The 23603-nt window shown below is 38.5% G+C and overlaps 1 protein-coding gene across 1 annotated transcript in view; it reads right to left on the bottom strand.

The window, feature by feature from the left end:
* The window catches only part of LOC134812551 (uncharacterized), a 31978-nt gene that overhangs the window by 3453 nt on the left and 4922 nt on the right, over nt 1-23603 (bottom strand). The window contains exons 2-10 of the mRNA XM_063820033.1: nt 23371-23537; nt 22949-23064; nt 22495-22655; nt 17482-17704; nt 17124-17262; nt 16774-16912; nt 15552-15670; nt 15279-15374; nt 1108-1304 (exon numbers count right to left, since the gene is read on the bottom strand). Coding sequence (XP_063676103.1) covers nt 1108-1304; nt 15279-15374; nt 15552-15670; nt 16774-16912; nt 17124-17262; nt 17482-17704; nt 22495-22655; nt 22949-23064; nt 23371-23537 — 1357 coding nt within the window. The remainder of the gene's footprint in view (nt 1-1107; nt 1305-15278; nt 15375-15551; nt 15671-16773; nt 16913-17123; nt 17263-17481; nt 17705-22494; nt 22656-22948; nt 23065-23370; nt 23538-23603) is intronic.

Here is a 23603-nt window from a genome sequence, read left to right as displayed (position 1 = left end):
ATTTAGTAGAAGTACTAATTAGGAATAGAAGGAAACTCTGATGTTTGTCTGGAACCAGGAACCCATTATTTCATCTCACTGATAATCGCCACTGACAGTTGCCAAGATATGCAGTTGGACGATGTAATGATTAATGGAGCCAAATCAACGATCTTGCCGGTTGGGATTTCACAGGTTCAACCTGTCAAGGTACCCTACCTCATAAGGAGAATAATTTTTGTAACTAGCCATTTTTTGATATTTATTCCTGCTTTCATCGTTCTTAGGTGCTGCCTTTACTCTGATGTTCCGGCCACCAAAGAAGAACTAGTTAGTATCGTTTGGTAACTGCAAGCCTTTATGTATTAGTTTATTGCCTGGTCACGCGCTATCTTTGGTGGCTATTTATTATTTAAGCTCAGTTATTTCGCTCTCTGATCGTTATTAATCATGCAGTAACTTGTACTCATTTCTTTTATCCTCTAAGATACTTCCCTATAATGTATAGCCAGGATTAAAGGCAGTTTCTAATCAACTGCTTCAAATGAATATAAATTAGAGATCTCATCACACATTAAAATACACATAATATCTTTATCTGACGTACCAGAATAATAAAATTACCCAGTAGTCCCCCGCCCCCCCAGTACTAACTAGTAGTCCCCTCCCCCCAGTACTAACCAGTAGTCCTCCCAGTACTAACCAGTAGTCCCCTCCCCCCAGTACTAACCAGTAGCCCCCCGCCCCCCCCCCCCAATAATAATCAGTAGTTCCCCCTCCCAATAATAACCAGTAACCCCCCCCCTCCCATTACTAACCAGTAGTCCCCCCCCCCCCCTCCCAATAATAATCAGTAGTCCCCCCTTCCAATAATAACCAGTAGCCCCCCCCCCCCCCCTCCCAATAATAACCAGTAGCCCCCCCCCCCCCCCCATTACTCACCATTATTAGCCCCCCTCCCAATAATAACCAGTAACCCCCCCCCCCCCCCCCAGTACTAACCAGTAGTCCCCCCATGAGCGTGGTGATGAGAACAGTCCTGACCACAGTCCCCATGTAACCATGTCTTATACTAACCAGAAGTCCCCCAAGTACTAACCATTATTAGCCCCCCCCCCCAGTACTAACCAGTAGTCCCCCCATGAGCGTGGTGATGAGAGCAGTCCTGACCACAGTCCCCATGTAACCATGTCTTATACCCCTGTCTCCAAACTAATAAGTACATGTTACCCGGATCCTGGTAACTCAGCACCAGTCCAATGTAGCCGCTCTCTTCTGTCGAGTAGGGGATGTAGAACGTTCCCTTGTAATCCACGTCTTCAAATCTGGGAGATAGAAAGGAATTTAGGTACGCTAATCCACAGGAAGGGCTCATGACGGGTTGATCCAAAAAGGATGCCAAGAAATTACCTACATATTATGTAGATCTTCATTTTAATGGTTCTTGACCACTCTTGATCATTGTTGATTAAATATGTTAAAACTAATCCAGTGGTTACAGTTGTTAGATATATGGAAGTGAAAGTCAAAATTGTATATCAAGAGAAGTCCAGTTTTAGAGCAGCTTATCGTATACGTCATGATATAAGTTGACCGATATTACTAATCCCAAGAAAGTCACAAAATGGTTGATAAAGTCAGACTTTTGGGAGATATAACTTGTCTACCAACTTGCGTATTTATAGAATGAACAGCTTGTATTTATAGAATGAACAGCTTGTATTTATAGAATGAACAGCTTGTATTTATAGAATGAACAGCTTGTATTTATAGAATGAACAGCTTGTATTTATAGAATGAACAGCTTGTATTTATAGAATGAACAGCTTGTATTTATAGAATGAACAGCTTGTATTTATAGAATGAACAGCTTGTATTTATAGAATGAACAGCTTGTATTTATAGAATGAACAGCTTGTATTTATAGAATGAACAGCTTGTATTTATAGAATGAACAGCTTGTATTTATAGAATGAACAGCTTGTATTCATAGAATGAACAGCTTGTATTTATAGAATGAACAGCTTGTATTTATAGAATGAACAGCTTGTATTTATAGAATGAACAGCTTGTATTTATAGAATGAACAGCTTGTATTTATAGAATGAACAGCTTGTATTTATAGAATGAACAGCTTGTATTTATAGAATGAACAGTTTGTATTTATAGAATGAACAGCTTGTATTTATAGAATGAACAGTTTGTATTTATAGAATGAACAGCTTGTATTTATAGAATGAACAGCTTGTATTTATAGAATGAACAGCTTGTATTTATAGAATGAACAGCTTGTATTTATAGAATGAACAGCTTGTATTTATAGAATGAACAGCTTGTATTTATAGAATGAACAGCTTGTATTTATAGAATGAACAGCTTGTATTTATAGAATGAACAGCTTGTATTTATAGAATGAACAGCTTGTATTTATAGAATGAACAGCGTGTATTTGATCGCGTTCGGCAGAGTGTGCGTTATGTGCTCTATAATAGTCTTCCAGGTATTGGAGCGCAGAGCAACATTTTGTTCATATTGAGCACCAACAGCTTAAACTTAATTATAGTGACGTATTTATGAGTTTATGAATTATATTGGCTCCACTGTAAATTAAAATATAAGTTCTATTAATTGTATCAAAATTACAGCATTTCTAAATATGCCTTCAAATCTCAAAGTCAATTTCATCTTTAAAAACAAATAATACCAATAAAGCAATAATAACTTACCGTTACTAGGCAGATATGTGCATGAAAAGAATTGGAGCAACAATAGATACAACGAGCAACAGAAGCAGAATAATCGTTCCCAGTATCACGATCCGGGAATATCTATTCATGTTTTCGTCAGCATCACTGCTTAACATTTTAATAACCGCTAAAAATTGATGGGTAAGAGTAAGAAGGGATGCAAGTATCGTACACTTGCGCGGAACAATTGGCAGACCCCACCAACCTCATTAATCAAAAACTTAAAAAACCCATTTGGGCGAGAGAGTTGAAGCTAGGATATAAGTATAATATAGGAGGAAGGCTGCGGGGAGGGGTAGCTGATGTTACGTTCTTTTTTCAATTAATCAGCGAAGGATCATGTCATGAGAGAATTTAATCCATCAGTACGTAAACAAACGTCAAAGCAACACTGTATCCGTACTAAAGGTATGTGGAATGTTCTTGACCAAATTATTAAACAGCTTATGAAATACTATAGTGAGCTGTTGTACTATAGAATTTTTGAATGCGGCTATATCGATTAGCAAATGAAAGGTATGGGTTAGACACGGGGTACCTCGCCTGAGGTCTGAATTGTGGACGGGTTTTGCAGGACACGTGCTGTTTTTGCAGGACACGTGCTGTTTTTGCAGGACACGTGTTGTTTTTGCAGGACACGTGCTGTTTTTGCAGGACACGTACTGTTTTTGCAGGACACGTGCTGCGATTTAAGAGTAATTAAGTTGTCGCATAATTTTGGAACAGAATCTTATTTAAGGAAACGAGATCTATCTTATTATTACGACGGTAATAGTTTTTTGTTTGAAAAAAAAGGTTCAAATATTATTTATCATTGAATATGTACTTAACGAACGAAACGAAACGAAACGAAATACAGTATTTATGCGGCAAAAATATTATATAAGATATAACTAAATAAGTTACACATTATGGTGCCCAACAAAACATTTTCTCTCCCCTTCGAAGCCGAATATGAATTAAAATGAACTAAACCATTTCAAAGCATAATAGACAACTAGTTGCTATTATTGGGAATGAGGTAACATCAGAGAACAATTATTGTGCTGCTTACTCTTTCTTATAACCGCTAAATTAACTGTAGATGAGATTTTATTTGATAGCTGGGATGAGGTAATGTACTGATGAACAACGTAAATACTCTAATATTGTAGAAAGTTCTCTGTCGTGATTTGAGCAATGAGCACAATAAGAGATGGAGATGGGAATGGAGAGCAAAGAAGTGATACGATAATTTTCGTAGACTTTAGGAAATTGTTCAAAGAAACCTCAACTTCTAGAATACGATCATAATGGGGAAGAATATTGTACGAGCACGGATTCCTATTTAACTGAGCCGTTATTGACAGCGCGGCTTAATTGCAATATAGTGCCAAGACGGCAATAACTTTGCTGCTGCGTTCTTTATGTCATAAAACCGCCGTTACAATTTACCACAAAGTTTTTTGGTTTTGTTAAACAATATTTCTTCTTATGAGACTTTGAATAAACAGTCATCAGCGGAATCATGACTCATTAAAAGCAGTTTGATGAGTGTTAAAAGTGAGTAACAACGCTGCAAGGGTTGTGAAGAGGATCAACTCCCTCAACTGGATACTGGTCAACAAACATCGGGAATGTGGTGGACCTAATCATGGACGCTGGCTGATCCCACTGAAAATATAAAACACTGATCACGTTACAACAGGGTCGAGATCACGTTATAAGATGTAAAGCTCTGAGGGTCGAGTAAGCACTGAGGGTCGAGATCACGTTATAACATGTAAAGCTCTGAGGGTCGAGTAAGCACTGAGAGGAACTGATTGTTAAATTCCAGGACATGACTTTAAATCACTAAACTGTGAATCTAACACACTTATTTGCTGCCAAGCATTTCTATGATTAAAATATCGAGACATTATAATGTAACCAGTTCCCCGAAATAAGCTGTACAATTCTTTGAATTGAAATAAAGTCAACTTGATGATTATTAGAGCTAGAGGCAGAGCTGCACTTACCGGAATAAATTGGAAACAGAAAAGCGCACACCTCTATAGGATTTATTAGAAAATTAAGAAAAGAAACACACTTTGCTATAGCTCTATAGTGGCGGAAAACTCCTCCAGCCAGTTTCAAACTTGTCACCCTGATTAGGTACATAGTGAGCTCAAATTATGTATTATATAGCAGTGTTGAAAATATTAAACACGTTTACTCGACGCAAAGCACAGGTTAAAACTGCCAATCTACGTGATGAATTTGATGAGCGAGATATACAGAAGTAAAGATAAAGATCGTCAACTTCAGAAAAATGACAATAAAAGTGGTCTAATCATATCTACGAAATGCAGTCTTCCGAGACAAGTGCCATTTAATAATAGAGTCTAAATTCTACGTCAAAATGATAAATGAGCCCGAACCTGCGACTGTCAATATTTATAGTCGTCGATAAATTTAAGATCGTCACAATCCATCATGATCGTTTTGCTTCAACTGTCAGTAAGCATCACCAAGTATAAATAGGCAATGTTCATCTCTACTGGGCATCAAACGTGGCATTATTACAGGTGAGCGACACAAACCAAGATATTATCCTCTGTGGGGGTGACCATGTGCTATTAGATATAAAAGGTTAAACGTGACACGCCGTGTCAGTACGGGTTAAAAGCTGCGATACTACGATGAATTGAGATATTATTGATCACCAGCTTCATACATCAACAGGGAAATATATACTATATGATATATATCTATATATATTTGGAGGGATGCTTAAAGGACACTTAAGGAAAAGAAAATTAAGGGAAATACACTTAAGGAATACTTAAGGTATACTTAAGGAACACTTAAGGAACTCGGTGTACCTTGCCTTAAGGCTTAAGTGCCCCTTTTAAGTGCCCACCGACAGAGTACCGAATTCCCTCGAAATTTAGTTTTATATATGATTAGAAAATTAACATTTAGATTAAGTGTGTATACTTAATCGAAATATTGTTCAAAATACATTTAGTATAAAGAGCTTCAATATCTGTTTACAATCAGGGCATTCAATTTACTAAAAATAACATAAAATTTGAATTTCAGACGAGTAAAAATTAAATCTCAGAATCTCATCTCCAAATTATAACGGAGTTCCGTCAATATTTGAACTGTTAGTAAAAAGGAAACATAAATAAATAAACGTGGCCAGACATCAGCAGCGCTCCAAGCTGTAAACGGTTTACTTCAACCGAATGCGTCACTAAGTTGAATATTTTATTGACAGAAAGCTATTTAAAATTTCAAGCATAACTTTTACTTACTTCAAGTCATTATAGAATCTTCCTTGATATTATATTAATTTAAAGGATTGTCTTTATAACTTTATAATGTTGGACGATAGCGTGGTATCTTGAACTATGAAGTGTCAATGGAATATTATGATTATAATGGCTTTTGTAGGCTTAATCTCAAATATGTCACATTTCCTCTTGACAACTTCAAATAAACATCATAGTTCATACAAAAACTTTTAGAATTTACAATATGAAGTTATTTGTCATAACATCGACCCATGTGACATGTGACAAATATTGAAGTATCCTCTAAGAGAGGGACGGCAGGTTCAATTAGTTATCGTCCTTATTTGGAATTGTTTTCTTATTTCACAAAAATCCTGAGCATTATTGTTGCATTTGATTTTGAAGTTAAGTAGAAAAAGGCGTGCTCCGGGACGGTCTAAGCTAAGAAAAGGGATCAGGGAGTTGTAGCTAAAGGCTAGCAACCCATGTTACCGCGCTACTGGTCACGTGGGATCACGTATAACGTGTCCGAGGTCACGCGACCAGCAGTGAGATACTCAGAACGGCGGGAAGTTAAGGGCCGGTTTCTTGAATAAGCAGAGCCCGTAAAGTGTAAACTATAGATAAGGAAAGATAAAACATGTGTAAATGTGCGAACTAAAATGGAATTAATAAACTGTCCCGATGGGCTCACGGACCAATACCTACTGGAATATTCCGAGACTAAAATCTGAAAATAGACTAAGACTAAACTATACTATAAATTGACTAAGACTAAACTACCATAATTGACTAAGACTAAAATACAATACATATTATAGCAGAAAGAGAAAATACTGGGCACACTTAAAAACTACAGAAACGGTACCTTTTGTTCGACTTCTACCTCTGACCGAAAAGTTATCTCTAAATAGTGTGTGGTGGTTAATTGTTGGGTTTGTGGCCAACAAACAATGAAGTTGGCCATTTACAACTGATATGGGCCATTTACAACTGATATGGGCCATTTACAAACTGATATGGGCCATTTACAACTGACACGAGCCATTTACAACTGATATGCGCCATTTACAAACTGATATGGGCCATTTACAACTGATATGGGCCATTTACAACTGATATGGGCCATTTACAACTGATATGGGCCATTTACAACTGACACGAGCCATTTACAACTGATATGGGCCATTTACAAACTGATATGGGCCATTTACAACTGATATGGGCAATTTACAACTGATATGGGCCATTTACAACTGATATGGGCCATTTACAACTGACACGAGCCATTTACAACTGATATGGGCCATTTACAAACTGATATGGGCCATTTACAACTGATATGGGCCATTTACAACTGATATGGGCCATTTACAACTGATATGAGCCATTTACAACTGATATGGGCCATTTACAACTGACATGGGCCATTTACAACTGATATGGGCCATTTACAACTGATATGGGCCATTTACAACTGATATGGGCCATTTACAACTGATATGGGCCATTTACAACTGATATGGGCCATTTACAACTGATATGGGCCATTTACAACTGACATGGGCCATTTACAACTGATATGGGCCATTTACAACTGATATGGGCCATTTACAACTGATATGGGCCATTTACAACTGATATGGGCCATTTACAACTGATATGGGCCATTTACAACTGACATGGGCCATTTACAACTGACATGGGCCATTTACAACTGACATGGGCCATTTACAACTGACATGGGCCATTTACAACTGATATGGGCCATTTACAACTGATATGGGCCATTTACAACTGATATGGGCCATTTACAACTGATATGGTTTCCCATGTGTTATAAGATGTGCTGCAACCATGAATGTCCGGCAGAACTGTAAGAGGTATCGTATATTAACTTTAATCAGTCAAATAGTTAATGAAACAAAGCAGAAGTGTTGAGTAACAGCTTTAGTTGCATTTAATAATTGTGGTCTTTAAGTTTCCAGTCCATTGACGTCCAACAACGTCAATTGTGACCCATCTCGCACAACCATCTCGCACAATCTGCCGTCTATTTATTAGCAATCGTAGACCGTAGTGCACATTAACAAAACTTATAGATCACCCCGCGAGAGAAACACTTTCTGTAAGGCATTTTCGAATAGTCTATAGATATTAGATATAGTGTGTGGCTACTGGTAGGGTGGCTATTCTAGAACAAGTTGAAATTCTAATTTCCTATATAAGTATATACCCTCATTTAATGATGAATACAGAATATAACCCATATTGTTTACAATTCTTACTCATTGTACCCTGGTGCTGAGTATATGAACTGAGCACGTGACCAGATAAAATGTCACGTGATCAGCACAGTTTCGTAATAATCGTGTTATCTCCGATTGGTTCCTTCACTAAAATGGTGGAATCTGTACTGAATGCTAAATAGGGGATAAATAGCAGGGTGAAGTAACTGGAAACACAGTATGATGATGATATGAAGTTGGTGATGTATGATGATGATATGAAGTTGGTAGTGACACAACTTATAAAAACAGATAGCACGAGAAATTGCTCTTTTACGGCATTTTCGAATACTGTCAAGTAGATGTGGTTACCGCGAACTGCAGGAGGTGAACCATATATTTTCTGATATTAACCAATCAGCTTCCAGCATTGACCACGAGACAGTAATTAACCAATCATCTTAGGGGATCGACCAATCAAAACGCAAAATTACTGTCACGTATCAAAACAAATTTTGATTAACTTCCAACCACTACCGGTATATAACAGATCTATTGGTTCTTCTGGTTAACAGGCGGGATATATACAGCTGATGGCTAACAGAGTTCAAACATCGAGTATAAATAATATAAGTACATGTGCGGTTGCGAACATAAAGATACCAAAGAAAGCACATGTCCCGGCAACTAGCCAAGCAATTGCACACAAAGTTCATGTTTACTGATTAATGAACTTTTTTGCCCCTCGCAGTTTACGGACAGCTCATTGAGTGCTTTACAACAATGACTCTCACTTTGATATTCATTACCCGTGAAGTACAATTTCTATGCTCTCCTACAAAGGTAAAGTAAAAGCATGATCCATTGGTCCATGAATACGGTCACGTGATATAAACACTGCCCATGTGACCCGCCGACCGTTTGTTGGAGTGGTTTCATGACTTCTCTTTTACTCAAGTTCTATGTCGACAATGTTTGGTTTATAACTTTCAACGCAAGAGCAATCCATGCAATCCTTTGTGAACAAAAAGTTTACAGTATATTATGAAAACCCAGACTTCCACTCAAATACTGGCCAGTGTTTAATGCTATAGGACCACAAAATTTAATTGATCACACAACTTTGATTTATTTGTACAGCACAGCATTTCTAAATTATTCCTACATACTTATTACTTATTCATGAATAATTACAATTCTATTCTATAGATTTAAATTATATCCAAAATTACAACTATTGTTCAATAATAAGCAATTATTACTTATGTATCCTTTTGTATCCTATGGATGATTTTAATTAAATTGAATAAAAATTTACCACTTGGCAAAAACATGAGGCGAAATAATAGATTTCTGAAATTGTAAGTTTCTGAAAGTGTCGGCTGGAAGCAAGCGCTGTCACTAAAGATGCTTCTCTTGCCAATAATACAACTTGTATTGCCTCCGAAAAATGGCAAATACCTCAAAGGATGCCAAATAACGCGTGAAGGTGACAGGTTGCATATTGAGAAGAGCAGATTCTAGAGCTAAGTGACACCAGGAGCTAGAGATATAATATTTTACAGGCAGTTCAGCCTCCCAGTAATAGTGTGATCTGAATTACATACCGGGGCATAACTAAAATTTCAAAGAAATTGTGTAAAACTTTAATTTTAAAGCTGTAAATCTCAATAATATATGTTTGATCCTGTAACTTAACGAAATGAACTGGTAGAAATGGATTACTTTTCAAGCAGCTCGAGCGTGTGCATCTCGCAGGTTAGTGTGGCTAAATCCAATCACATAACGCAAACGTATAAACAATACAAATTAGTATTATTATTAATCAAGATGTTAGGTAAAATAAAAAACGTTTATATCAGAGTGATTGTATAATGTATAACCAGAGAGAATAGTAATAACTGTTCAATATAAGCAGCTGTATAGGAAGGTGGTGGCTACCATTCGATGCGGAAATTAAAAAAACATGTTTGATGGATGATTTTATAAAACTGGTCGTGGGATTACTCTACTTTATCATTTTTTATTGCTTTATTGTAAGAAATCGTTTAGATATAAATCTGGTAGCTCTAAAGTGATCGAATCAGCTATTTTGATCTCAGTATAGATCTAAACTATCTTAACTAGATTAAAAACGTTAAAAAAGCGAGACTAAGAGGAGTTTCTTATCAGAAGGATTACATTTAAAACTATAAGTGCATTTTCTTTGAAAGTCGCCACAAAAAGAAAATATTTTCAGAATTAAACGGACTTTGTCGCTAAACTTGTGCTATATAGGTTCAATAGGTAGGTATGACGTTACACTTGAAAGACATGGACACTATTGATCGGCCAGTAGAAAGGCGTTTTTGAAATATGTAATTAATCGGGAAGGTTATAGTGGCGGGTACTAAATACTATTGATCGGTATTTAAATGCTGGTGGTCACAACGGCGACTAATATCCTAACATAACTCTATTTACCCAACCAGAGGTCTGAATTTACCGAACCAGAGGTCTGAATTTACCCAACCAGAGGTCTGAACTTACCGAACCAGAGGTCTGAATTTAGGGTTATTTGATTTGATTGATCTAATCAGTTGCTGTCTGCTATTCTGAGTCCCTTACTGCAGGGGACATGATATTTATTATAAACATTAAACATGTCCAGTGTCTCTGTTCCCAGTAAAACAGGTCATTACTTCTCAGAAAACAGGAGAACCAATCAGAAGGTAGTATTTAAAATTAATTACCGTATAATATCCACTTATTTTACCTTTGATAACTGACTAGTGGATATCATGTCTGGCATTTAACCTTTCACTTATAGTTCACGAGCCAGCGCGATATCACGTGACTTGGAATTTTAACGGAAGCCTAACCTTACCTAAATTCTAACCATAACCATTACCCAGAAGCTAACCACAACCCTAACCATGACCTGAACCACAAGTCACAACCCTAAACAATCTAATTCGTGTGTTACCAGCCTGTCAAAAACAGTTGTTTGCCCATAACTCCGCAGGGAAGCGTTTTAACCCTATGTCATGGGTGATGGGGGCAGGGGTAATCTGGAATCAGCGTCCAAAATAAATCGAATGAAGTCACTTCCATACCCTTAAGGCCTCTTCGCAAAAAAAATTGATACCCTTATCTAGTGATCTAGTGGGGCCGAAATATTTATTAGTCATATCCAGAATGTTTAACGTTATACGGAAAATATACGTACAAAATAGCAAAATATGAGATATTAAAAGCATGAAGGAGCACCAGAAATGTAGTAATAACCATTTCGCCGATCTGCAACATATTGAAAGAGTTGTCCTGCGAGAGTGATTGAAATGATTCTATGACCGAGAACTGACCGGATATCCGGCTGATAGCTGACAACGTTTATTGGGTCCTTTTAGTTTGAAATACAGTTATATTTTTGTTTTCGTATCAAAAGGCCAAAAAAGTATAAAATGGCCTAAAAAGTGGTATCAAATGGCCAAAAAAGTGGTATCAATGGACGGAATCAAAACGGATCAGCCTCCCAAGGTGTGTCATGAGATTATTCTGGTTATGCAATGTTGATAATTTATCAGATTATCAAGCTAAATAAAGTGCTTTAATTTTATAGATCTACGTCACGTATTTAATTATTAATGAAATTTGTTTCCTGGGAGTGCGTTGAAGATCTGTCTTATAATTGCACCGAATGCGGTGCAATCTGATTAAAAAATAAATCCGAAAAGAACCGGTTCCAGTTCCGATACGGTTCCGGTTACAAAAAAGAAATCTGAAGAAATCTGAACTCTGATCCTCAGGCTCCTACCGAAGTTACAAAAACTAACGCTACGACAGACAAACATTTATTGAATCACCACAACATTATATATTTGTACAAGAGCCTGATTGAAATTTCAAATCAAATCAAGTTCAGACGATAGTACAAAATCAATGTCCCTGCCAATCTCCCGGTATAAGATTGTGAGTACTTACTACCTATATTTAGCTATGTAGCTACCTATATGATACTGATAGTTTAATACCAGCTACAATATCATTTAATAGTGCAGATAGGTGTGTACATGCTCCTTTGATTAGTTGTCATGGTAACAGGGTTCACTGGTGCGAGGTAATTGTGCACGTGATCGTTATGTTGGACTGCAGTGCAAGAAGACCCTGCGAAGGAGTGTGGGGTATCCGAATACCAGACAATAAAGATGGCACTGAGAACACGGTGTGCCGCCAATCTTCAGTGGTCACCACCGAGCTCTCTAAGTCTTTAACTTAAATTATTTAAATCTTTCGTTACGTATGATATCTTAAGATATATGCCGGTTATTGGCAACCAACAAATACTGTGACAGTCGTGGAACTGACACCTTCAGTTCCAAGAAAGAGGGATGATTCTGACAAACTGATTCGCTCCAGAGTCCAGACGGCGCACGTTTCACGACTCATGTCTCGCTTTGTCTAGGATACCGATCAGTGCGATTCCTCTGTGCTGTTGCTTTACAGATGACTCATGTCTCGCTTTGTCTAGGATACCGATTAGTGCGATTCCTCTGTGCTGTTGCTTTACAGATGACTCATGTCTCGCTTTGTCTAGGATACCTATTAGTGTGATTCCTCTGTGCTGTTGCTTTTAGGGCCTGTCGTGATATCATAGATCGCTTAGATTCCACCAGGATCTGGTAGTCCTCATAATTCTGCGGCCTCTATGTGTCGTCATCTCGCACAACTCCGAAAAACCGTTGTGAGTTTGGCATGTGAAAATTTGCAGCCTTCCAGACATCGATTGGGTTAACGAGTTGTCGTACGTCACCTCAAGATCGGGTGACAGGGGGCTGAACAGGCCAGAACCCAATTGATTGGGTCTGAGGTCACGTGATTATGAGCCTGAGGTCACGTGACTATGACGTCACCAGAGCTCGTTCTCCGTTTCCCGCTCTTTGGACCAGGTGAGCTTGCATGCATGTGAAAGTGGGTGTAAGTACAGCTGTACTGTAGTTATATCCAATTACCCCTAATAGAACGAAGATTTATTTTCTGACAGAAAGCTAGAAATTTACCAAAATATCGACTTTGTTCAAAATTTAATTTGATGACCACTCCTAACCTAAAATTGCACGAGAAATCGATTAAATTTGGTTTCAGAACTCAACAATGCTTCCTTATGCCTTAAAATCCATGTTTTATCGATCATACAATAAACATTTTGATCCTGTGGATTAATTAGTAACAGGTAACAAATGCACAGACAAAACCATCGCACTTACATTGTATTCTTAACGGGTCGATTTCGAGTGACCAATAATCGTCGTGATGATAATTATACGTCATGCGTTCCTGATCATCATCAGCAATCAAGAGACAGGAGCGGCGGTTGCTTTAAATCAATGGTTTACGTTATTTTTGTGAATTCGACCCCTGTTTTAACGGTTATCAGACTTTGTAATTGAATGTATTGAGGATATCTTTACAAATAAGAGGACCAGTAAATAAAATTGCCACAAGTGTTTCTCTCACTCACTTTCGATAAGACACAATGAAAATTCTTACTTAACCATAAGATTCGGAATTTTTCATTGTGTCTTATCGAAAGTGAGTGAGAGAAACACTTGTGGCAATTTTATTTACTGGTCCTCTTATTTGTAAAGATATCCTCAATACATTCAATTACAAAGTCTGATAACCGTTAAAACAGGGGTCGAATTCACAAAAAATAACGTAAACCATTGATTTAAAGCAACCGCCGCTCCTTTAAAGCAATCGACCCGTTAAGAATGCAATGTAAGTGCGATGGTTTTGTCTGTGCATTTGTTACCTGTTACTAATTAATCCACAGGATCAAAATGTTTATTGTATCGATAAAACATGGATTTTAAGGCATAAGGAAGCATTGTTGAGTTCTGAAACCAAATTTAATCGATTTCTCGTGCAATTTTAGGTTAGGAGTGGTCATCAAATTAAATTTTGAACAAAGTCGATATTTTGGTAAATTTCTAGCTTTCTGTCAGAAAATAAATCTTCGTTCTATTAGGGGTAATTGGATGTAACTACAGTACAGCTGTACTTACACCCACTTTCACATGCATGCAAGCTCACCTGGTCCAAAGAGCGGGAAACGGAGAACGAGCTCTGGTGACGTCATAGTCACGTGACCTCAGGCTCATAATCACGTGACCTCAGACCCAATCAATTGGGTTCTGGCCTGTTCAGCCCCCTGTCACCCGATCTTGAGGTGACGTACGACAACTCGTTAACCCAATCGATGTCTGGAAGGCTGCAAATTTTCACATGCCAAACTCACAACGGTTTTTCGGAGTTGTGCGAGATGACGACACATAGAGGCCGCAGAATTATGAGGACTACCAAATCCTGGTGGAATCTAAGCGATCCATGATATCACGACAGGCCCTATCAGTTGCTTTACAGATGACTCATGTCTCGCTTTGTCTAGGATACCTATTAGTGTTATTCCTCTGTGCTGTTGCTTTACAGATGACTTATGTCTCGCTTTGTCTAGGATACCGATTAGTGCGATTCCTCTGTGCTGTTGCTTTACAGATGACTCATGTCTCGCTTTGTCTAGGATACCGATTAGTGCGATTCCTCTGTGCTGTTGCTTTACAGATGACTCATGTCTCGCTTTGTCTAGGATACCTATTAGTGCGATTCCTCTGTGCTGTTGCTTTACAGATGACTCATGTCTCGCTTTGTCTAGGATACCTATTAGTGTGATTCCTCTGTGCTGTTGCTTTACAGATGACTTATTTCGACAAATAATCAAATAAAAGCATTATTAGGAAAATTGTCTATTAATATTATAGTTGTTCTACAAACTTTTTACCACCCGGGCACCCACTCCTTTGCTACTGTGCGCAGTATGAAACATGCTGTAACCGTACGATTTGAGCTATCTTATAATTAAACCTATAATTTATCTTTCACTTTACCTTAATTGTAAAACATTGTATCGTTCTGTATAACAAAGGTAACGATATTTTGAGGTAAACAAAAATATTAATTATCAGGGAGAAAATAACCAAATATCAAACCTATTCAAAATATCTAACCTATTTAAATTATCTAACCTATTCTGAGACAGCAGGATAGTGGGTCCTGTCTCCGCCGAAACGAGCTCCACAGTCCTCCCACCTTCACTCACAACCCAAATAGCCTCTTTTAGCCTGAAATATAAACGTTATAATTGGTTATCTTCCCTGGTACTTTCTGCAGCTCAATCATTATTAACATAAGTCTGTAACTGGAAGAGTAGTCAATGGCTGGAATCAAGAAATTACACGATTAATTAACTTCCATAAGTTAGAATTCATTTCAAAGACACGCATATATGATTAGCTTACTCTGGAGAAAGTAACATATGAGAATGGCGTACGAAGTTAACTGTTGTTAGGTTGGGATCAGTAGGACAGTTGTCATGGAGATCAATCACTCCATCACCATCACTATCTCGGTCAAACACCTGCAAGTTTTGTCATTTAAATGCAGCAACTGGTACTAACCTTTAGAAAACCATGTAGGTAATCATTTAGCCATGTAATCTTACTATATATAAAGCGAGACGATATATATATATATATTTATCCGTGCCATTTTACTGACACCACGGCATCAACTTTAACGCGACTTTCCGCAAAAAACCGTAAAAGATATACAACTGAAACTTTTTTGACTGGGTCAAATGCTTTTATGCTTTTCAAGATAGTATGAAAAAATAAAAAATTGGCCAAGGAATAGGAGTTTTAGAGCCCAAAATTTGGACCCCCAAGTGGTGTCAAAAACGCGAATTAAATAGGAAATAATTATTTTAGTCTCTTGAGTCTTGACACCATTTTAGGGTTATACGGGTTACATTTATTTGGTTTCTTCGTGCGGCCCGGGTTGAAGGTTTGGTCCTTTTGTTGTAAATCTGTCAGTCTAATTGGGATTAACTAGAAACTTACAATCTGATACGCAAATAATTCCTTACAAAGAATTATAATTCACACTTATGAGATCCCAAGATGCCTTACCACCCGAAATCCACCCAGTATACCCCGGCATATTAAATCTAGCTGAGAGTGATTTTGTCGGCACACAAATAACGGCCCAAGTTAGAAGCATATTACTTTGTCAACAGTAATGTTCTTCACCTGCTCTAACTTAAATTAACAGCTCTGTTTCTACATCACGTGTCACGGTATCATCAGCTTTTATACAGAAGTTAGTAACTTTATAATGACTTCGGGCCTCGGGGTGATAGACTTTTAAATACTACGGAACGATAATGTACACAGGTTGCCATGGTGTTTGTGAGGCAACGTTATCGCTTAGCTAATTATTGCTTGAGAATGTATTACAGAGAGCGGCGGAGTACTGTTATATTCGATATGTCTCAACATTGGTTAAATAGCTGCCAGAGTTAGTAATCTCCAGTAATAGTATGCAGATAGTGCTAATTATTTACCGGATGGATAAAAACTAAGAATCAAAGTGTGGAACTAATTAAGATGATTTGCAAGTTCTAATATCAAAAAGTAAGTAAAATTACAAGATCTACAAAGCAAACTGTTAAACACAACTAACCGCCTGGGGCCATGTGGTTGAATCATCACACGTGTCCCCCACCAGATCACCATCTGTATCAGTCTGGTCAGGGTTAGGGAGGTGGGGACAGTTGTCTAGAGAGTTGGGTACTCCGTCATCGTCAGCGTCCTCGTCACATCTGTAGAGTAATAAATGGTATCAATACTTTTCACCATTGGCAATGTAATATCTTGATTATTAACATATTCTTAAATCTTTCAGTAGTTTCTTACAAGCTATTGAATTAAGATGAAAGAACCATAAAACTACCAAAACAAAGCCCCCAAAATAACGTCTCTTGTCTAAGATGTGGTATTCTAGCTAGGACCCCCCTGCCCCCTTAAACAGACCTGTCACCCACGCCATCTCCATCGAGGTCCCCCTGAAATGAGTTAGGAACAAGGGGGCAGTTATCACAAGCATCGTAGATACCATCACCGTCGCTATCAGCTGTATCTTCACATGTTGCTTCAGTGAAACAGGCAGCGCCTGAAACATCACGATCAGTATAATATGACTCTAGTATCCCTGCTTTAGTATCTTGTAATTGTAAAACATGCGCTTAATTAAAGTAGGTGCATAAAAAAGGGCGCATAGCAACCATCTTCTTACATTGTGGACAGAAAAGACAATGAAAATTATCCAAGACACAATACAAGTGGAATATAAGTAAGTATAAAATTATCATACCGAATGAGTGAAACCTACCCAAACACTGACAGTGGTCCCCTATCCCATCCCCATCTGAATCCTGCTGATAACGATTGTCTACCTTCACGCAATTATCACACACGTCCGGGACACCATCTTTGTCTCTATCTCTCCCTCCTTCTATCTCCTTATTTGGGCATGTGTCCATATCATTTACTATCATGTCTCCGTCTATGTCCCCATCACACACGTCACCAACGTTGTCACTGTCTATGTCCATCTGGGAGTTCATTATTTAAACCGGAACAACTAAAAGCGCTTCTCCAGTAGAACAGGCCGTTTTACTGGAGAGGATCTACTGTAGAACCTTACCTAATATCATATCGAGCGAGTTCTAGTTGTAAGAACTCTCTACAATATAGTAGCCTTACTTCAATTAAACACTATCCGACCTGGGCACCCGGCGAATGTACGGCGACTCAACAAGCCTGCTGCTTCCCCCGCCACCCTAATCCCTTATTTGATCGTCTTCTGACGGAACATAAAGGCTCACACTGGGACCCTAAAACAGGGCCACTGTGTAGTGTGCCTGTAAAGTATCTACCTTCTAAAGTGGGCAGTGGCCACTTTACCCGGCTACCCTGAACAACATCCCAGCAGTGAGTCCTTTAATGTGAAAACTGCCCTCTTACTCTATTTCATGCACATATCTCTCCCTCTATCTGTCCCTCTCAGTAATGTGCGAATCAAGGATTTTGTGCCTTAAAGTTTACCAGGGTTGTCCGCTATTGTCCACATAATCTCTCTCAAACGATTAAAATGATCATGATCTGCGACTAGGGGACGCTAAGAATTGCACACCAAATCCCGCGTTTCTTTCTCTCCCATTGTTCGACTTGCCTGGTTCTTTTCTATAATAAGATTCTCTCTATCACACAATGTTCCCTAGTGCCCTATACGTTACTTGGAGAATAATCCAAGATGCTGTAGCTAGCTAACGTTTGTGAGTCACAAGGATACTCCACAATTCTCCTTATTCCCTGCTGGAACAATGACAGGGATCATTATCTGAACTAGGGGACGCTAACAATTGCACAGTGCACACCAAATCTCTTGTTTCTTCCTCTCCCTCTGTTCGACTTGCCTGGCTCTTTTCGATAAGGTTTTTTATTACACCAGGTTCCCTAGTGCCTTGGACGTTATTCAGGTTATACAAAAATTCTAAGATGTTGTAGCTAACGGAATATTTAGCTTAAGTTATTATTGTAGCTGCACAGTTCTTGAATATTTCACATTTGATTCACGTCATAAAGTTTACGTGAACTGAAGCCTAAAGTCTGCTTCTTCATTTTGTTTGCAACCTTAAGAGTCAAAAGATAACTTCTCCAAGAAAAATCAAACTGCTTGTGTATTCTTTATTGTTTAAGGGATCGAGCACATGTATGTTACTTGGCCACACTTTGGCCATTTTAGACCCACTCACCACTCCGTAAGCAACTCTGTAAGTCACTCCGTAAGCCACTCCGTAAGCCACTTTACGCAAGCACATTGCTATTGTATAAAAGTTACACAAGCGAAAGCTTTTCCAACATTTTAAGCTCCATACTGTCAACTTAAAGACAGCCAGTCCCATTTCGATGCTGTTTTTTAAAAGCCAGTTTTGGAAAGATCTAGATAGAATCAGCCCTTAGCTTGTGAGCTCTAAGTTCTTTTTATGTTTCTTTGAATTTTAATGAGAATTAAAAAGGAATAGCTGTTATTTCCATAATTCAAAATAGTTTTAACGGAGTGGTGCCTGATAAATACTTAAATCATTTCCTATCAGACACAATGACAAAGTCAATGTTTCATTTGTTGGTTCTTCTCTTTATCTCGCTCTCTCATTGTGGTAAGAAAGAAGATGGTAAGATAACACCAGTCAGTGCTGAACAATCCGGCACTAAAGATAAGGGTGAGACTCGACAGAGAGAAGATGGTGAGATAATACCAGTCAGTGCTAAACAATCCTCCCGCACTGTAGATTATGGTGCTGAACTTGCTATAGACCTAGACATGGAGACCTCCGCCAAAGCAACCAAGGATGCTGATAATAATATCTGGTTAAAGTTAACCCTTGATCAAGTAAAGTGTATTAACCAAGTGGTGAGATACAATGGAAGGGTTTCAGCACAAACTTGGATCTGCTCTTCAACAGATTGTAGCACTTGTGTTGTTCGGAATGAAGGCACATGTAGCGATTTATCACTCACAGTCTTCACTGAGGGAGCATCGTCTGACAGCCTTTCTCAAAGATCTGACTGCATGTATGGAAACACCGTAAAGCTGGAGGTAGTGAACAGCCGTACTAGGATGTGGGTGGCGGAGATCGTTATAATCGGTAACCAAGGTGAATTGTTTAGATGAGATCAAACCGTTTTAAATGTTACTTATAACATAAATAAGTTATTAGGTCAAGTTAAACAGGAAATCCTGGGTTTAACCAGGAAGTTGCAACGGCATTCACCTCGTATAGTCGTATTATCACTTAAAATTGGAGTGAAAGTTAAATTAAGAGGAACCAATAACATGGGAAGAAGTTTGAAGTTGCTCCAGAAATAGCTAGGATATAAAAATAATCAAATGGTAGGAAATAATAACATTCGTGCAAGGCAGTAACGCAAAACACTGGATAAATATTTTCTTTTCAGGTTGTTCTGCTGGATCTGCAACATGTTCTGAATGTGAAGCTGGAAAATTCAGTTCTACTGGATCTGCATCATGTTCTGAATGTGAAGCAGGGGAATTCAGTGCTGCTGGATCTGCAACATGTTCTGAATGTGAAGCTGGAAAATTCAGTGCTGCTGGATCTGCAACATGTTCTGAATGTGAAGCTGGAAAATTCAGTTCTGCTGGATCTGCAACATGTTCTGAATGTGAAGCAGGGGAATTCAGGGCTGCTGGATCTGCAACATGTTCTGAATGTGAAGCAGGGGAATTCAGTGCTGCTGGATCTGCAACATGTTCTGAATGTGAAGCTGGAAAATTCAGTGCTGCTGGATCTGCAACATGTTCTGAATGTGAAGCTGGAAAATTCAGTTCTGCTGGATCTGCAACATGTTCTGAATGTGAAGCAGGAACAGTCAGTGCTGCTGGATCTGCAACATGTTCTGAATGTGAAGCTGGAAAATTCAGTTCTGCTGGATCTGCAACATGTTCTGAATGTGAAGCTGGAACATTCAGTTCTGCTGGATCTGCAACATGTTCTAAATGTGAAGCTGGAAAATTCAGTTCTGCTGGATCTGCAACATGTTCTAAATGTGAAGCTGGAACATTCAGTTCTGCTGGATCTGCAACATGTTCTGAATGTGAAGCTGGAAAATTCAGTGCTGCTGGATCTGCAACATGTCCTGAATGTGAAGCAGGAAAATTCAGTTCTGCTGGATCTGCAACATGTTCTGAATGTGAAGCTGGAAAATTCAGTTTTGCTGGATCTGAATCATGTTCTGAATGTGAAGCTGGAAAATTCAGTTCTGCTGGATCTGCATCATGTTCTAAATGTAAAGAAGGGGAATTCAGTGCTGCTGGATCTGCAACATGTTCTGAATGTGAAGCTGGAAAATTCAGTGCTGCTGGATCTGCAAAATGTTCTGAATGTGAAGCTGGAAAATTCAGTTCTGCTGGATCTGCATCATGTTATGAATGTGAAGCTGGAAAATTCAGTGCTGCTGGATCTGCAACATGTTCTGAATGTGAAGCTGGAAAATTTAGTTCTGGTGGATCTGCAAAATGTTCTGAATGTGAAGCTGGAAAATTCAGTGCTGCTGGATCTGCAACATGTTCTGAATGTGAAGCTGGAACAGTCAGCAACAGTCAGAAAAGTGAATGTAGTAAGTAATACAATTCTAATCAGCTGTGTTTTAACTGTGCTGTTTTTTATATTTGCTAAAATCTCCCACAGATCATTGTTCGATTAAGTTCAACAGGCTATAATTAAGCTGAATAAACCAATAACTTAAAAATTAAAAATTTTTTTTGAAACTGATTATAATTTCAGTTGACAAACCTAAATGTGAGTCCCTCGACTCAACTTGGAGCAACGTTGTGACGGAACCAGAACTACCAGTGATGCACGGAGCTGAGATAACCCTTAACTGTGATGCAGACTTCACCAACATGGGAGGAGACAAGGCAGCTTGTGTTGACGGAGGGATTGTTATACCTAATGGTGCACTTGCGCCACATTGCCGTGGTAAGATATATAGTTGGTGTGTTAATTGTGCAAACGCTATAACATATTATGTTAACCATCAGTGGCTATTTTGAATTTATTCTTCACGATTTGAAAGTCTTTATTTCAGCCAACTGCAAGTCCCCGACACCCTGTTGGACGTTACAGTTTCTCAGTTACCAGCTGACACGGAGAAGAAGTAACCTACCGCTGTCCACGAAAACACGCCAAGAAAGATCGTAACGTGAAGGCAACGTGTCAAGATGGACAGATAACGTTCTCAACGGGATCCTCATCTTGCTCCAAAATAGGTACAAAATAAAGCTTAAATTTAATAAAACTTAAATTAAGTGAATTTGTAATAATTGTTTCTGCTTATTGTAGGGATCGGTTGAAACAATTATTGCATCTATTTAAAATTATTTACTTAACAAGATAAACAGTTGATATAATGTAAATATGTTATTTCAATTTAACAAGACGTCTCCTTTGAGTAAATTGTTAAACAGATTAGATATTTTGAGGGCAACGATAAAATCCAACCTTGTCTTCCACGGGACAATTCTAGGATCCAGCAAATAGTTTTTTGTGCTGAGCAAAGCTAACCAATTTATGATATTTGTTATTCGAGGCTACCTAATTTGCCCTGTGCAACTTTGGTGTTCCTATATGAATTCCATCTTAATTCTCCTGACTCCTGTAGACCTCATTTATATAGAATCTCTCTATTTAGTCCATTTCATATGTTTACAGATACACGTAACAGATTAAATATCATTGCTATAGTCCACAAGAGTCATTAAGTATAATGTTCACTATAAAATTGAGCACAGACTTTGTTTGATATTTGTGCGGTATTTAACCTGACTAGGATTAGGAACCAGGGGACAGTTGTCCTGCGCACAGACAGTTTCGTTACAGTTCAGGGGTGTGTCCGGGTATCCATCAAGATCAGAGTCCAGACCGCAGGTATAACCGTCTCCAGCAAACTGTGGCTCACACTGACATCTGTAGCACCCTGGTCCTGAGATTAACAGTTAGTAATCTTAGTCAAACACAGTTAACTATCCGAATTTGTTGGTGTATTATGATCACGGTATTGATCTGAAAACATGTCAGTCTGGAAGTCTGGCTGGGAGGAAATTTTTAGATAACCTTGCCTTTTTTAGGACACAAGATAATTTTTAGGAAGGAGACATTGGACTGGGAGGAAATTGAAAATTTTCTGGATGTGGGTTGATATTAAAATGTTGACACTGGTCAATTTAAGTTTGAATTTCCACGGACAAAATCTCTATTAATTCTATAAATTGTTACCTGTGTGAATACAGATGGCATTATCGTCACAGCGGTGTTTACCCAGGTGACAGAGGTTCCCATTGGAGCATGTAGTCTCTCCGGAACCAATTAGACCTGGAGCACAGAGGCCACATCTGCAGGATGTTTGTCAGAAAGTTAGTGAAAACTATCAGGTACCTTGGACCCCACACGATGGTTAGGAGAGCGTGGTATTTAAATTGTTGTTGTTTCCCTGCTCAATTTATCAGTCTTAGCTGTATCCGGCTCTATCAAACGCTTTTAGGGAACCGGATCTTAAATTGATCATAGCTTAAATGCTTGCGGATGCTCTTGCTTTCTGTTGCTAGCAAATCATGGCAGACTATATAGTTAGATAGTGACAAACTATTTATCCTGTTTAAAATGGAAGCAGTTCTGCAGAAATGTCAAATATAACTAACGTAACAGATCCGGGTATGTTGATGCAGAGTGAGTTAGGATCACATCCACCATTGTTCAGCTCGCACTCGTTCACATCATAACACTCCTGAGACTCTGTGCGTCCAATACCCTGAGGGCTGGTTCCCGAATAGCCGGAGGGACAGGGGTCACACTTGAACCCTGGAGACTGAAACCGTTTTAGAGAGCTGTCACTTTTGCTGTATAAACCAAAATAAGTTTAACAGTGTCAGCT

The sequence above is a fragment of the Bolinopsis microptera genome, chromosome 3 (genome assembly GCF_026151205.1).
Source record: "Bolinopsis microptera isolate Bmic1 chromosome 3, MBARI_Bmic_1.0, whole genome shotgun sequence".
Taxonomy (NCBI): Eukaryota; Metazoa; Ctenophora; class Tentaculata; order Lobata; family Bolinopsidae; genus Bolinopsis; species Bolinopsis microptera.
Note: the sequence above shows the minus strand (reverse complement) of the source record. Positions and strands in the feature narration are given on the sequence as shown.